We start from the raw sequence: 16,209 nt of genomic DNA, 5'->3' as shown, positions 1-16,209 counted from the left end.
ATTATAGTTAGAAAAGCAATACAGTTAGATGTACAGCTATCTCTGTAGAAGAATGTGGAGCACTGAAGATATATATCCTGGAGTGATACAGCTGTATCTTAAGGCAGCTCTATTTCTAATCCATTGAGAACCCAATGAATGGATTAGGGCATTTGCTACTGAGGCATGGGTAGAACTTTATTAAGTAAAGTGACACAAACTCAGAAAGATCAAAAAACTCTATGTACCCAACTTCTCATAGCTTGTGATATGTTTATGTATTTATGTAAAGGGGATAAATATGAGTAGAACAGGACTGTCTTGAATGGTAACTGTCACAGTCAGCTACATGTTGCTGAGATGAGCTTCCAAACCAGACAGAGTTTATATGAGAAAGGGTTTGCTCAAAGCCTACAGATCCAGGGGAAGTCTCATAATGGCAGAAGAAGCTTGTCCCTTTACACAGATCCAAGCAGAGAGAAAGACCATCACCAGCACCCCAAGCAACCACACTCCAGGAAGCTCAGACAGAGCTCAAGCACTGTGCTTTCTTTAAGCTGGAATTCACATCCACTCCTAGTAACACTTCAAGGAAGAATCCCTGCATTTGCCCATAGAGACATGTCCTCCAGTGAGGTCTGCAGATCGAAGTTATAAGCTTTAATAAACTCCTCAGTCTATTGGGGGACATCCATTCAAAGTAGCACAGCAACCAAGAGTGTTATGAATGATGACTAGGGAGAGGATGAGGGTGTACAGAAGGGGGGGGGGTACACTGGGACCAGACTGGGGAGGAAGGGTAGGTGCAAGTAGGATAATTAAATAAAACAAACTGAACTGGAAAATGCCAAAAGAGTTTTAAAACTGTGTAATAACTAAAACACAGTGTAACACAATAAAAATAATAATAATAATATAAATTAAAAGTAAAAACTATTTTGTAAATATGTATAGAAAGCTGTGTTAGTTAACAAAAATTTTTACCTTCTTCATCATGACTCAGGGGTAAGAGTATGTTTCTCTACTAACTAATTCTTACCCCAAGATTCAAGGATGGATTAGAGTTTACAATGACAGCTTTATAGCTAGAACTTGCTAATACAAAAGCGAATAGTCATTTTAATCAATAAGTCAAAAACAAAATGGGTCTTAATTTTGATGGGGAGAAAGTCACTCACTTAAAAAGAATAGGAAGAGGGATAAGAGAGGTGGCTTAGCCAATAAGGTGCTTGCCTGTGAAACCTAAGGACTCATGCTCAATTCTCCAGGTCTTGTATAAGCCAGATGCACAGTGAATGAAACAAGTGTACAATGCCGCACATGCACCAAAGGGGGCACATGTGTCTGGAGTTTGCTTGCAATGGCTGAAGGCCCTGGCATCATGCCCATTCTCTCTCTGTCTCTCAGTTTCTCTCTCTCTCTCTCTCTCTCTCACACACACACACACACACACTCATTCTCTCTCAAATTAACAATTAAAAAAGAGAACCTGTAACACTGTTTACCTGATGAAGAATGATGCCCCTTATCAGTTGATTTCCTGATGAAGTAATATCAGACAGCTATTATATCTTTAAAATTACTATACTACTGTGAACTCCAAGCTAAGACCTTAGATCTTAGATTCCATCAACTTGATCAATGCTGACTAGGGCATGTCTCAGTATGTGATTGAAGGCATCCAGACTATGTGTGTAAGGAAGTGTGTACATGCGAGATTAGGCTTTCAAGGCATGTGCTAGAAACTGGAATGACTTTTCTCTCTCCACTGTGCATGCTAGAACAGTTCTGAACTGTTTGTCAACTTTGCCACTAGATGTACATTCCTTAATTACCTGTTTTGCAAAACAAATTGGTCCTGCTTTGGGGTGTTGATTCATTGTGAAATGTTAATCCAATTTTTAAAATTAGATTAGCTTGAAATCTTGGCTACTGAGGCATGAAGGCGCTCCCTCCATCTGCTGGTGAGTAATATTTGTGCAATTCCCAACTCCACGTGAAAGCTGCAGCATTTGCTAGAATGCTCTCTGTGGTTACGAAACACTGCTCAGGAAGTGTCTAACCTGTCTCGTGTATATTCCATGGTGCAGTGGCCCGCAATCTCCTCCGAGGTGTAGTTATGGTTCTCATATGGACAGTTAGTCACACGCTCTCCATTGAAACATCCTCAAATTCTATTATTCAGTTATATTTCCTCACTAACTAGGAAAAACATACATCTTCTTATTCTCTTGATTTGAGCTAGAGACATCCAATGTCCATGCCGTTGTTCCACTCCAGTAAAACCATCTGCATTTTAGCCTACTGACCACTTATCTTTGGTCCTCTTTTAGGAAAGGAAATATTGATTAAATCTCTTAATGCTAAGTTAAAATTTCTTTAATCTTCATATTTAATACTACAGTCCTGATCACATTTCTATGTGATATTACAATAGCTAGTGCAGGAAATGCTGACCCTAACTGTTCCCTTATACCTTAACATAAGCCTTGGAGACATGTTGAATGTGTTCTGGAAAGTCATAATTGTAATCTAAGGTCAACTGGGTGGTGCATCCATATCAAGGTAAAATACAGCATTTGTTACATTTTTTTTATATTTCTACTTAAACTCTGTAATACATAATAAAGCTTCAAAAATATTTAAAGAGATTCTGCACACAGGGATTCCAGTGTTTATTCCTGCTTTAAAAATGTAAATGATGAAGAAAATATCTAATCTTTCCTTTGGCATTGTTAATAAAATGTCTTGTCCTTTCCTATTCACGGATGTCCTTAACCTTGAATGAAAATCCTCTAGCATGAGCTTTTTCTACAATATCACGTTGTTGTTTCAGGATCTCTTCCTCCATATCTTCTCTCCGAGTTGCTGTACAAAGTTTTGCATCTTCATCTTCATAATACTCATAGCCTCCTAGGACCTGCAGTTCCAAGTGAATTTGTATTTGTGTGCATGTGGTGGTGGGGCGGGGGGGCGGATGGAGGCAGTCTGCTGACTAAGTAAGTTTTATTCCTTTTGTCTTCAACAAATAAAAGTGCAAGAAGAAGATGGAATGGACTGACCATATTACCAATATTTGGAAGACAGAAAAGTGGTTTGATTCCTACCTTAATAAAACCATTTATTACACAGGTAAAATGATAAATAGAGTTTCCATGAAAACAAAGGTGTGGATACGAACCAAAATAAACAAATAGAAAATGTCATCAGACAAATATTCAAGTTAAAAGTAAGACAAAAATTGCAGTTTTTTTTTTTTAACACTCCAAAGTTAATTAAGGGCCTATTTTCAGATAAAAAACAAATTACACTGAATTTGTTCTGGATTACAACCATCTGTAGAAGTCATATTTGTTAATCAGTGTGGTTGGTGAATGTAGTCTCAATAAGAAAAAAAAAAAAAAAAACCAGACACTGAAATAGATGAAGTTTTAAGTAAATGTCAAAATTAATAAATTTCTGCCTCTGTATTAGGTGTTTTCTACCTGCCTCATAATACACAAACACATATATTATAACCATGGATTATTCTCTCATCCCATACCAGAAAAAGAAAAATTCTCTTTTCTCCATTTGATAGTCAATACAGAAAATCATAACAGGTCAAGTGCTGAAAATAATTGATGAGTGTTTGAGCTTGAATTAGGTCGCCCATCATCCTGTGCAGCTCTCAGGGATCTTTCCAGAAGATGGGCTGCTAAGCAAAGCTGCAGGAAGGGAAGAGGCCTGTGGAATAATCATTCAGACATGGTGAGACCCCTGCTATCTTCACCTCATGCCAGGTCTGTTTATCTTCACAACACATCCACATCGTGAAACCTAACGAGCTTTAGACAAATAGTAAGTAACAAATTTGGAATGTTTTGCATTTGTGCCTTGGATATCTATGAAGCAGTCACGTGATTTCTCTGGCTTCATAGGCTATTAGCTATAATCTATTCTTTTTGTTTTTGTCCATTTCTTGTTAATGATTTAGAAAAATAGATCTGCCTATAGCCCAAATTTTGTATGATACAAAACTATTGCAGCCTGACTTCTTAGAAAAATTTTATATTCCAATTTCAGAATAGTTTCATCATTATAATTTGTGGTTAAAATAAAGATACTGCTTACATTATTTTAGCTTTACTCTTGTTTGATTAAAAATATTTTTTTAAAAAAAAAAATAATTATTTATTTGAGAGCGATAGAGGGTGGCAGAGGATGGCGGGGGAGAGTAGGTGCTCCAGGGCTTCCAGCATGTGCGAACGAACTCCAGGTGCCTGCGTCCCCTTGTGCATCTGGCTAACGTGGGTCCTGGGGAATCGAGCCTCGAAAGGTGGTCCTTAGGCTTCACAGGCAAGGGCTTAACCGCTAAGCCATCTCTACAGCCCTGATTAAAAATAATTTTGAACTTAAAGAATTGTAGGAAACATCCTGGAGATATATTTTATAATTAAATTTAAAGGACCTTCATAAGGAAATCTAATAATGAACATAATTAACTAGTAAATATGTTTATTCAATAAATAACCAAAGGGAAATAGAATTTATTATAATTTGGACCCTGGTCTCTCATGTATTTACTTGTTTCCTGAGTAGAAATGACTGAGTTGCAAATTAAAAAGCAGCCAGGGAGTCTAGAAACAGTAAAGGTCTTTTCTCCTAGTAACATGTATGCTGTTTAAAATTGATCATTTGTTTCCTAGGGTAATTCCCAAGCAGGGAACATGTCCTATATACTTACAGAACGAATTTTCTTACATTGGTTCCTCCCTTGTCACCTCAAGTTACTATTTTCTTGTTGTTAGGAAGAAGGAAAAAACAAGGAGCAGTGTAAGGAACTACAGGGAGGAAGGAAAAAATGGGGAGAAGGAAGAGAGAAAGAGAGAGAGAGAGAGAGAGAGACAGAGAGAAGGAAAAGTAAGGGGAAAAGAAACAAAGAAAGAGAAAAGGAAAGAAGATATGGAAAGAGAAAAAGCATGGAAAGAAAAGAAAAAAGAAAAGATAGGAAAAGAAAAGAGGAAAGGACAGGAGAAAGACAAGCACCCACTCACTGCTGGCATAGCTGTCTCCATTTCAATCTCAGCCTGAAGGAGCACAGAGAGCGGTGATGATGTTCACACAAAGGCTCACTGTTCCTGCCTCCACTGCAGCACCCAAAATAGCACTGAACACGCAATGACATGCTGACCGGGTTGTGGTCCTAAACAGTGTCTGAGACTCTGAGAGATGCTGTGCATGGGGAGTTTGCTGAGGGGCCTGTGAAACAAAACGACCTTCTTCCCGCTCTTCTCAAGAGCTGGTCTGAAGTTAGAACTTCAGTTTCAGCATACGTCCTGGAATTTGAAGCTGGAAGATAAGACACATGTATGGATGTTTGCAGTAAGTCATGCCTTTTTCTTTTCTTTACTTTCTTTTCTCTCTTTCTTTCTTTCTTTCTCTCTCTCTCTCTCTCTCTCTCTCTTTCTTTCTTTACAACTTGCATTGGTTTGGTGTAAGGTGGAGAAAGAAGGAGGTTACTGTCTTTTAAATGATAGAATGTGTTTAATTGCAAAATAAGTATTTCAATGTAATAATTTATTTCCTGTTGAATGTTTTTCAGAATGGAGTCTCCCACATATCTGAAAAGTGCCATTTCCTTAAAGACAGTTACAGAATGTAGCATTTATTTTACTTCCTTCTTCCAGAACTTTTGAGCTATAACTGAATTCTACATTCCCTAAAAATTCTTAAAAGCAATAAAGACTGCAATAAAAATAAAATCTGAACATCATTTTTAATATTATGATGCACAATTATAAGTTTACATTCAGACAAGTGTATTGTTTTGATTATATATTATGAAAAGGATATTCCTTAATTTTGAATTATTTAAAATTTAAATTAAGAATACAAATGTGACATTATATTTTGCTCTAACTTATAATAATTAGTGCTCCTTGGATAGCTAATATTGATAAAATATTCTGAAGTGAGATTGCCAAAAGACATATTAAATATAGAATATAGAAAAGCACAGGATATGTTCAGCAACAAAATATTTATGTCAAATAGAAAATAGTCTCCTTATATTAATGTAGGAGTTATCTGTATAAATTCATTTTGGATACATATATATATACATACACACACACACATATACATACATATATATGCAAGGAAGACATTATTTAGATAAAATATTCCATGCAAGTGATATATTAATATTTTGTATGTATTAATAATTGCATGAAAACTTTATATAACAAATCCATTCATATTTACAAAATTCACTTACATCCATATTTAAATTATGATAAGCATGCATAATGTTTTAATTTGAAAAATATATTTTATTACATATATTTATAATTATTGAATTCAATAATAAGTGAAAGTGCATCTTAATAAGATAAACAATTTTTATCACTTGTCTATTATTATTCATAAAATTTGAGTAACTAGGCCATGTAATATAGAAATCAATGAACTCCTTGTTCCTGACATGTGTTCTCTACTAAGACAATCGTAAGAACTAAGAAAATATCATAATATGAATGATCTCTGCAATTTATGGCTCCGTATTTTGGTAATCTATTATTCTTGTTGGTTTCATTTCCAATTAAAAGAAATTTTAAAGCAAGTTTTCAGGGTTTCTTTTCGTTAATTTTCAGTTAGAAATTTCCTGTGGTCATTATCCATAGGAATACTTTAAATGAATGTGGTCATTTCATCATAAACTAAAGAAGCACGAGGATGACATGGATTTTACTGCTTTTCAACAGAGAGAAATGTTTATGGGAAGTAGATGATTGTCTCCTCATTTCCTTTAGTAGCTATGATCATCCAACATATCTGTCTTCAATTTGGCATTACGAGGTGAGGCCAGGTTAAAGTGAAGTGTAGATCATACCACTATAAGCATTGTTTTGGTGCTGCCAAGGACAGTGCATAGACCTAATGAGATAACCGTTCCACATTGGTCTAAAAGATGTTTGATGTGTTAAAACAAACAGGACATCATGCGAGATTTTCTTATCCCTGTTCTCCAGCCTCAACTGATAAGGTATACTCTTGAAAAAAATCTTTTGGAAATTTATTAGAAAACTATATTATTTTCAAATTTCACACACCCACTTAAATATGCTGAAATTGTCCCTTAAGATAATGTCAGTCTCATTTTAAATAAGGCCCTTGAATTAATGATGCATGTTTGATTTTTTTGTCATATTATCTCATAAATTATTCAATGATGGAATCATAAATCTATGTCTGAAATGAAGAGTATATATAAATTTCAGAAATTCTACTTTAGAATATGGATTTGAACTTAACAATAATACTTAAATACAATGACTCAGCATAGAAGATCACTACATCAACCTTTCTTCCATCCTTAATGCAATGAGGACATAGGATATATGAAATCTGTGCTTTTGCAGAACAGTGTAAGGGAAAGACTTCAGAACACCACTTAACTTACAACACTCAAGGCAATTTTAACTGTGAAAATTTTAAAAATGACTTGCACTTTGAAATGAGTAAACTATGCATACACGGAAGAAAAAAATGGCACCAATTTTCTGCCTTCATGTAAAATAGTAGCCAAATCAATTTGAAGATTTTGCTATATTTTCTTAAAAATTAGTTTGAGGACTTTTTAATAAAAAAAGATGACACAGCAAAAATGTGCAAACATGGAATTCAACTGAAGGATAAATTTAATATAAAGAAAACTTAAAAACACATCTATGGATGGATTTTGAGCAGAGTTTTATTATTAGTACGGAAGTATATATTTTGCAATACTTGAAACTTTTCTTGAATTGTTAATGGAAAGTTTAGACTACCATGTAGTATATAATAAGAAGAAAACAGGCAATAATATATCTCTTCTAAATTATACTTTTGGGCTACATACAATATGGGTTGTCTTTATTTTATTTGCTTTTACCTAACGAATATAAAATGCAATAATTTTACCTGTTTATAAAATTTATTGAGTAAATAGGTTAGTATATATATCTATACACACACAAACACATATATACCTATTTGTAATGTCTATATATTTGACTACAGAGCGATCATGTAAAATCTGTATTTATAATCCTTTGATGATATTTTTACATAAGCTATTATTTAAATTTATATTAAAATTCCATACTATTTATAAAATATGGATTTAACAAAGCTGCTTAAATTAAATTTAGTTTAAGTTATATTTTAAATGTATATGAAGTTATAATTCTATTGTAACTACGCATGTGCATGCACACGTGTATCTATGAAATTGTTTTCAGGGCATTGTTTAAGCAAATACTATGAAATTCGTAATGTATCATCACATTGTTACTAGAGTATATTCATTGTATAAGGCAATAGATTCCTCCCCTTCTCACTTGTCCTTTCTATATACAAAGTCAACTTTTTCTTTTCTTTTTTTTTAATTGTCTTGGTTTAATTTTATTTATTTATTTGGGAGTTACACACACAGAGAAAAAGAGGCAGATAGATACAAAGAGAATGGGCAAACCAGAGCCTCCAGCCACTGCAACAAACTCCAGATGCATGCGCCACCTTGTACATTTCGCTTATGTGGGTTCTAGGGAATCAAGCCTCGAACCAGGGTCCTTAGGCTTCATATGCAAGTGCTTAACTGCTAAACCATCTCTCCAGCACAACTTTTTCTTTTTTGAGGTAGGATAGGATTACACCTTAGCCCACGCTGATATGGAACTCACTCGGTAGTCCCAGGCTGCTCTTGAACTCACAGCGATCCTTCTAAGTATGCTTCCTCAGTATTGGGATTAAAGTCATGCACTACCACATCTAGCTCCAAGTCAGATTTTTAACTTCAGTGTCTTTATTCTGAATTCCACACATGAAAGAAAACATGTGATACTTGAATTACTGAGTGTCTTGTTTCACTTAGCATGACTTAACATGAGCTCTGCTCCATCCATTCTTCTACAAATCCTACACACACACACATACACACACACACACACACACACACACACACACACACACACACACACTCACACACATAGTCATGGCTATGGAAGCTTGTGTTGTAGGTCCCACTGAGTCTAATATAAGGGGACAGCATTTTGAATGCTGGTTTTCATGGAAGGAACTCAGTTCAATTCCCAGCACCCAAAGAAAAAAAAATGAGTTACGGGTAAATGTATGAAGTTGTGCTGATATTATTGCTCTACTTCATTCTTTTTCATTTATATTTTGAAAGCAATTATTAAATACTTCATATGTCTTAGATATGAATCATATATGTATGCATATTCTAAGGGTTCCTCCTCAGTGTCATTGTAACAGCCGTTCAAGAAAGGAAAAAGAAAATCTGCTGTTAAATTAAACATGGACAACAATCATATAGACACATGACTTAATTTTATATAATTTAATATAAATATGTAACTTAATTTTCAAAATGATTTTCAAAGCTAGCAAGCTTGTCCTATCTCTAACTCTGGTCCTGAGCTCTGTAATTACATACAAGTGCCGTCATGTATGTAAGTGGTGGCTATTTCAATTGAGGTTCTCATGTCTGCATGCCATCAGTATTACTGACTGAACCATCTCACCAGCTCCTTCCATTAGCATTGTACTACATATTATACTAAACTAAACAAAATATGGTAAACGCCAACAAGGCTTTTGGTTATTTGTTTTGTTTCTGAGGCAGCGTTTTGCTCTAGTCCAGGCTGACCTGGAATTCACTATCTAGTCTGAGAGAATTTAAACTTGTGCTAGACCTCATGGACACACTTTCATAAACACAAGTGGAACAAAGAGCAAATTGTATCGCATATTACTGCATTCACTAAGGAGTATGTTTTCATTTAACACTTATTTATATTATGCCATTAAATAACAATCTATTTCTCACCAATTGAAAGTACTTTTTAACTATTTATTTTGAGGGGAGAATAAATTTACTGATACTATGGTTATGACAATGTGTAGTGAAGAGTGAGATTTAGAGCTAGGAAAAGAAGAATTTGGATGTTGTATTTGATTTGGTATTGTACATCACAGTCATCAGCAATAAAAAGTGTTAAACACAATTGTCTATTCCTCATGTATGTCAGTTTGGCTAAAAACGTATTTATACCAATAAAAGTTGAAACAATACATTTTTAAATAGAAAGTAAGAATTTAAAAAGTAAATAATTGGGCTGGAGAGATGGCTTAGCAGGTAAACACTTGTCTGTGAAGCCTAAGGACCCCAGTTCAAAGCTCAATTACCCAGTAGCCATGGAAGCCAGATGCACAAGAGTGCACATGCATCTGGAGTTTGTTTGCACAGGCTAGAGGCCCTGGTGTATCCATTCTCTCTCTCTTTTTCTATCTCTATCTTTCTCTCTCCCTCTTTATCTCTCTGTCTGTCGCTCTCACCAAAAAAAGTAAATAATTAAAGAATTCCTTGGGACAATCAAATATATTGTTTTTAAGTAAAAATTCCATTTATATTGTTTATATAATGTGTATGCCTGTGTAAGATTTGACCAATAGTATTTATAGGATGAAAAGTTTAATTGCTCAAACTTATTTTAGATTAAACTTACTAATTTGGCTTATTCTATGATTATTAAATTTTCTATACTTTACATAGTAATGAGTGATTTGGGAAAATAACCATGATGTATTTGATGGCTTTTTAAATCTTCAAGACTATCTTATCCATCTTTCTATTTGAGATTTCTTTTTTCATTTTCAGTGGAAGTAGAGATCATTATTTATTGATTCTGCAATATGTGAAAGCTTTTAATTCATTAGGCATTGGCAGATAATTAAAGAGGAAATAAAGAGATGTAGCATTTCTGTAATTGTTGGTTCAAGAGTTTCCTGTGAGTATACCTCATTGGTCACGTGAAGCTGGATGAATGATTGCACAAGCTTACACACTGCACACAGACACACAGCACACATGTGTGTATGAACATACAGATAAACAATGTCCTTATTGATGAATATCTGTGTGTGTAATGAATATTTTCTCATATCTGTTCAGAACAGATTTTTTATTTTTTTGGTTTTTCAAGGTAGCATCTCACTCTAGTCCAGGCTGACCTGGAATTAACTCTGTAGTCTCAGGGTGGCCTTGAACTCACAGCGATCCTCCTACCTCTGCCTCCTAAGTGCTGGGATTAAAGGTGTGCACCACCATGCCCAGCAGAACAGATTTTTGATGCTTGATGTTAACCTGATGGTGATTTATTATACACTGGCCCAGCCTCACCTTCTTCTGCCTGGAAATATTTACTCTGTGCCATTATATGTTGAATGTATGCAACTTTTTTTTGTTTGTTTGTTTTGGTAATATCAGACTTAAATTTAAGAGATAGTCTTGAATCTCTGATGAGATTTGGGACTTTGGAACAGTCTTAAAGTTCGCAAAGACTAGGGAGACCTTTGGATTTGGACTGAAATGCAATTTGAAGTGTAAGATGTTTATGAGTCTTTAGAGGCCAAAGATGAAATGTGGTCATTTAAATACATGTCTGTCATAGACTCAGATACTTTATAAAAGCTTGTCACTTGGGTCTGCAGCCTCCTGGCTGGAGAAGGTGTCACTGAGGGTAGATCCTGATGTCCAGCTTAGGGGTGTGTTCAGGGAAAGGATGTGCATTCTCACCTATAGTGTGCAGAGAACTTTAGGCTCTGGGGTCCTGTTTGCTGCAGGTTCATGCTTGGTGGTAGTTTCTCTCTCTGTGGTAGTTTCTCTCTCTGCTTGGATTTATGAATGGCAGCCAGCTTCTTCTACCATTGATGTAACTTACCCTGGATCTACAAGTGTGACACAGTGCCCTTCCTCTCATAAAACTGTGTCTGGCTGGATGTTCTTCCCAGCGATGTTGCAACTATGTACTTTAATAAGAAAAAGGTGGTGGGAACCCAAAATTAATTCATACAGAATATTTCAGAAGGGAATTCAATTCCATTTACCTAATATATTTCTCTAGTATTATCATCCTGGTTTCTATGTTTAAGTGTATATATGAGAGTTTAAAAATGGGAATATAGAAAACATTTCTTTGAAATGAATATTGAAGTAATATTTATATCTTTAATAAATAGACTGAGGTTTATAATGAGACTTGCAGCCACGAGCCATCCACATGGCTGTTCATAAAAGTATTATATAGGTTGCTTGAAACAAAGGATGCATAAAAAGATGTTCCATAGCCTCTGTTTTTCTTTTTGGAAACATTTTCCCAAGTGAGAAAGAAACACTGCTGACACGTCTTGTTTCTATGACTCATGTCCATGAAAGACTTTATACTGTTTCACACAGGATGCGCAGCCTTTCCCCACAGGCCATGTTTAGATCACAACACCAGTTAGGTGCTTCTGTAAATTAGAGAAAGACTTTTCACTGCATTTTAGCACTGTTTTAGAACCCTATATTTTAAGAATTCTTCTTGTTTTACAAAGCTGTAGGATTTCCTGGTCAACATGAATTATAAGTCTTATGATCCATCATTTGACCAAGCCTACTCACTAACTTCCTAAAGATGGAGACATTACCCTAATGGCCATCTGCTTTGCTCCATGAGCTCAGTGGCATTCAGCGTTTCTGTGTTCCGCCAGCCTATATTTTTTGTAAGTTTTCACAGATGGAATAATTATCTTTATGTAACCAAGAAGAGGTCATAGAAAAGACAGTTTCTAATTAGATTCAGTATGAAATTGTGTAAGTGCATAGATGATAATATTTTTCACCCTTAAAGTCATAATTGGTCTTTTTTGCAAACATAATTGTTCTGAGTCACAGTGGGATCATTTTCAGCTAATATATGTCCAGGCAGTGCCATGGAGTGGTTCATGCCTGACAATGCTTATGTGTCATAGTCACTTAACCATGCTTAGTGAAAAGTACTGACATTCAAGCATTCTAAACTCTCTCTCTCTCTCTCTCTCTCTCTCTCTCTCTCTCTCTCTCTCTCTATTTTAGGCAAACACAAAAGTTTTTTTTTTTTTTTTTTTTTGCCAGAGGGAAAGAGAGAGAAGAAAACTGACATGTGCCTCCTTGTGAGATATGTGATCTTGCATACTTGCACTTCTGTATGTCTGGCTTACATGGGCTCCCAAGAGTCAAATATGAGTCCTTAGACTTCGTAGGCAAGCGCCTTAAGCACTAAGCCCTCTCTCCAGCCCTAAACGCCATTTTTTTTTTTTTTTCGAGGTAGGGTCGCACTCTGGTCTACGCTGGCCTAGAATTAACTATGTAGTCTCAGAGTGGCCTCAAACTCTCTGCAATCCTCCTACCTCTGCCTCCCGAGTGCTGGGATTAAAGGTGTGTGGCACCACCCCTAGCCTAAACACCATTTTTTAAGGGGAATTTATGAAGATGCTATGTGCAGTGGTTTGCAAATAAGGAACAAGATGAATAAAGGGGAAGAGTGGACAGAAAGAACATAAGAGGTGCCAAAGGCAGGGAGGAATTCTCTGGGGTACTGTCTTCCCAATAAGAACTGACTGGTACACTGGTGACCCTATAGTGGTTGCCTATACCCACAGCAGACTAACAAATATTTTGACATGAAAAATAAAGAAAGATGAAAGAAATGAGAGAAAATACAGAGGAGGTACTATGCAGAGAGAAGGGAGACCTCTGGAGGATGCAGGGATGGGGAGGTGACAAAAATCATGTGCTAGGCACAATGCTCTGTGCACCACCTCAGGTCACAGGAGCACAGTCCTCTCCTTGCTACACACGTGCCCTTTGCACTCTTAGCTCTGCAGAGCGATCTTGGGAAACGTGTTTTTACCTCAGTGTAGTTAGACAAGAATTATAATATAGAGAGCAGAACATAAAATTATATCATACTTTTCTTAGTTTCAGCTGGGGCCCTTTTGAGGTAAGAATAATTGGCGAAACAAGCAAGGGTGCTGTTTTCTTGGTGAACAGGGTACCAGCACACAGTTGAAGGAGATCAACACAGAGAATAATCAACTCTTCCCAAATCAGATATGCAGAGACACAGAGGCTCCCAAAACCTCATCATTGAAGCAGGCCCCAAATGAACCCAACTTGGCTCAGGGAAATTTTGTGGAAGAGGAGGCAGAAAGAATGTCAGAGCCACATGTTGGGTCATGATACACAGATTCATTTATCCTACCCATAGCTGTGGGCTAACTCCACAATGCATGACCCATATACGTCAACAAGGAGGGGCCAAGAGGAGGCAATAGGGCATGGGCGAGCCTAGCAATAGTACCAACTTGACTGTATTCACTGAGTACAAAACTAATTAATAATATATATATATATATATATATATATATATATATATATATATATATATAATTTGTTATGACAAATGTATAAATATATAACCTGAACATTTATTGAAACTTATAAATAGCCACAGGAAAATTTCAATCAATTTTATTTCTACAAATCAAAGATAATTTCCACTTGGATTTTAGGTTACAGTGATGCACCCCTTTCCTGAGTTTACGTACAATATTTTCTCCTAAAATCAAAACATCACTTTGTCCATACTCAACTGTTTTCATTATAGACACAAAATGACTTTCCAGTGCCTAACTTAATGACTGCTTAACATATTAATAGAAATTTTGAGTATTTTATTCATTCCCTCCCAATTATGCGACCCCTAATATCTATGTTTATAAATGTGTAGAGGAACATTTATGAATAAATGCAGGGTATTGATATACATATATATCACCGTATACATAGTATTGTGTGTATATGTGTGTGTGTGTGTGTGTAGCTTGTGAAAAGAATGAAAAAGAAATAGAATATATTTAATAAAATGAAATGTCATAAGTTTGAATTTCATCATCTGGAATCTGTCTTTTGATACTAGGCATTTTTCATGCTCAATATTGTCAAAGCTTATTGATGAAAGCATGGTGGTCATTAATCTATAGTCCTGCTCCATGTCTAAGTAACTCAGTTTTTAAATTCCAGAGCAGCAATAGAAAAGTACCTGTCAGTCCATAATGCTGAAAGGAAATAGTATTCAATGAGAAAAGGAGCATCACATCCCCAGTGAGGTTATTTTGAGCCTGCATTGTTTAGCAGAGACAAAGGCTGTTCCAGAGAAACAACTGTAAAATATATTCTTAATTAGAATTCAATAATCTGACATAAAGATTCTTCATTCTTTAGCTCTGTTGAGGAAGTGATTTTAGAGGGAGATTTGGCACACAGTTAATTACAAGTTTTGCTTGGAAAATATCATTTCCATTTCCATTATGTAAGCAAGATCTTTCAACAAGCATTTCTTCTGCCATTTCTTCCTACTGGTCCTGTCAAAACTATTTTATAGACTATGTACAGGGCCTCCATAAAGCTGCCGAGTTTCCCTTCATTTTTAAGAGGTCACAAATAGGATTGAGTTTCTATATTAAACCCATCTCTCACCCCCTGCCCCAGCTTTATCTTCCCCCACACAGCCACCAAATCCATATTTTTTTTCTTTTCTTTATTTAATTTCAATACTTCATAGCCAGAGGCAGAAAGGTATCTTAAAAGGAGATAAAAGAAAATATTTTACTATATCTGCTTTCAAGTTTTGCCCAAAGGTTAAAATTGACTTTTATAGATTTTTATTCAATGTAAACAAGGTGAGACATCCCTGGCAGAGGCTAGATAGTTAAACATCTGCCTGCCCTTACATTTGGTCAATAAAATTGAGAAATTATTTTCATACTAGGTATGATTATGAACAAAGAGTTTATTTTATTCTAGACCCCAAATTTCTGATACCAAACCCTTTCCTATGTCCTATAACACATTGGGTGTAATGACCCTTTTGATAGTAAAAAGCATATGGTTCTAGTTGAATACAATATATGATAGCACTTATGATAAATGTCCACACATAAACATAATTATTCTATTAATTAATAGTGTACCAGCATGAGTTTCATTTTATTTTTATGTGTTTTATATTATGGGATATGTTGTTCTATGAAAAGTCTTTAAGAAATAGTAGTATGTCTACACATTAACAATAAGATAATAAATTCACTAGCACTTAAATACAGTATAAGTGATGACTTCTGTAGTAGTTTTAATAGATGGCCCCTAATATATTCAGTTTTTTATTGTTTGTAGTTTGCATCTGCAGCCACCTGGCTGGAGGCAGTGTCACTGGGTGGATCTTAAGGTATGGTGGTGGGTTTCAGGTTACAATATAAAGATAGGCAAAGTGTGCCTAGCTGGATTTCCTGAAGTGTGCTGTGTGGCTTTTGGCTTTTTGACTT

The 16,209-nt window shown here is 35.5% G+C and overlaps 1 protein-coding gene across 1 annotated transcript in view; it reads left to right on the top strand.

The window, feature by feature from the left end:
* The first annotated feature begins 5,257 nt into the window (after positions 1-5,257).
* The window catches only part of Cdh19 (cadherin 19), a 53,776-nt gene continuing 42,824 nt past the window's right edge, over positions 5,258-16,209 (top strand). Inside the window, exon 1 of the mRNA XM_004654636.2 lies at positions 5,258-5,343. Within this exon, the coding sequence (XP_004654693.2) occupies positions 5,327-5,343 (17 nt within the window). The 5' untranslated portion in view covers positions 5,258-5,326. The remainder of the gene's footprint in view (positions 5,344-16,209) is intronic.

Source organism: Jaculus jaculus, chromosome 15 (genome assembly GCF_020740685.1).
Source record: "Jaculus jaculus isolate mJacJac1 chromosome 15, mJacJac1.mat.Y.cur, whole genome shotgun sequence".
NCBI classification, from domain to species: Eukaryota; Metazoa; Chordata; class Mammalia; order Rodentia; family Dipodidae; genus Jaculus; species Jaculus jaculus.
The sequence above is the reverse complement of the archived record's forward strand: the minus strand, read 5'-3'. Positions and strand labels throughout refer to the sequence as shown.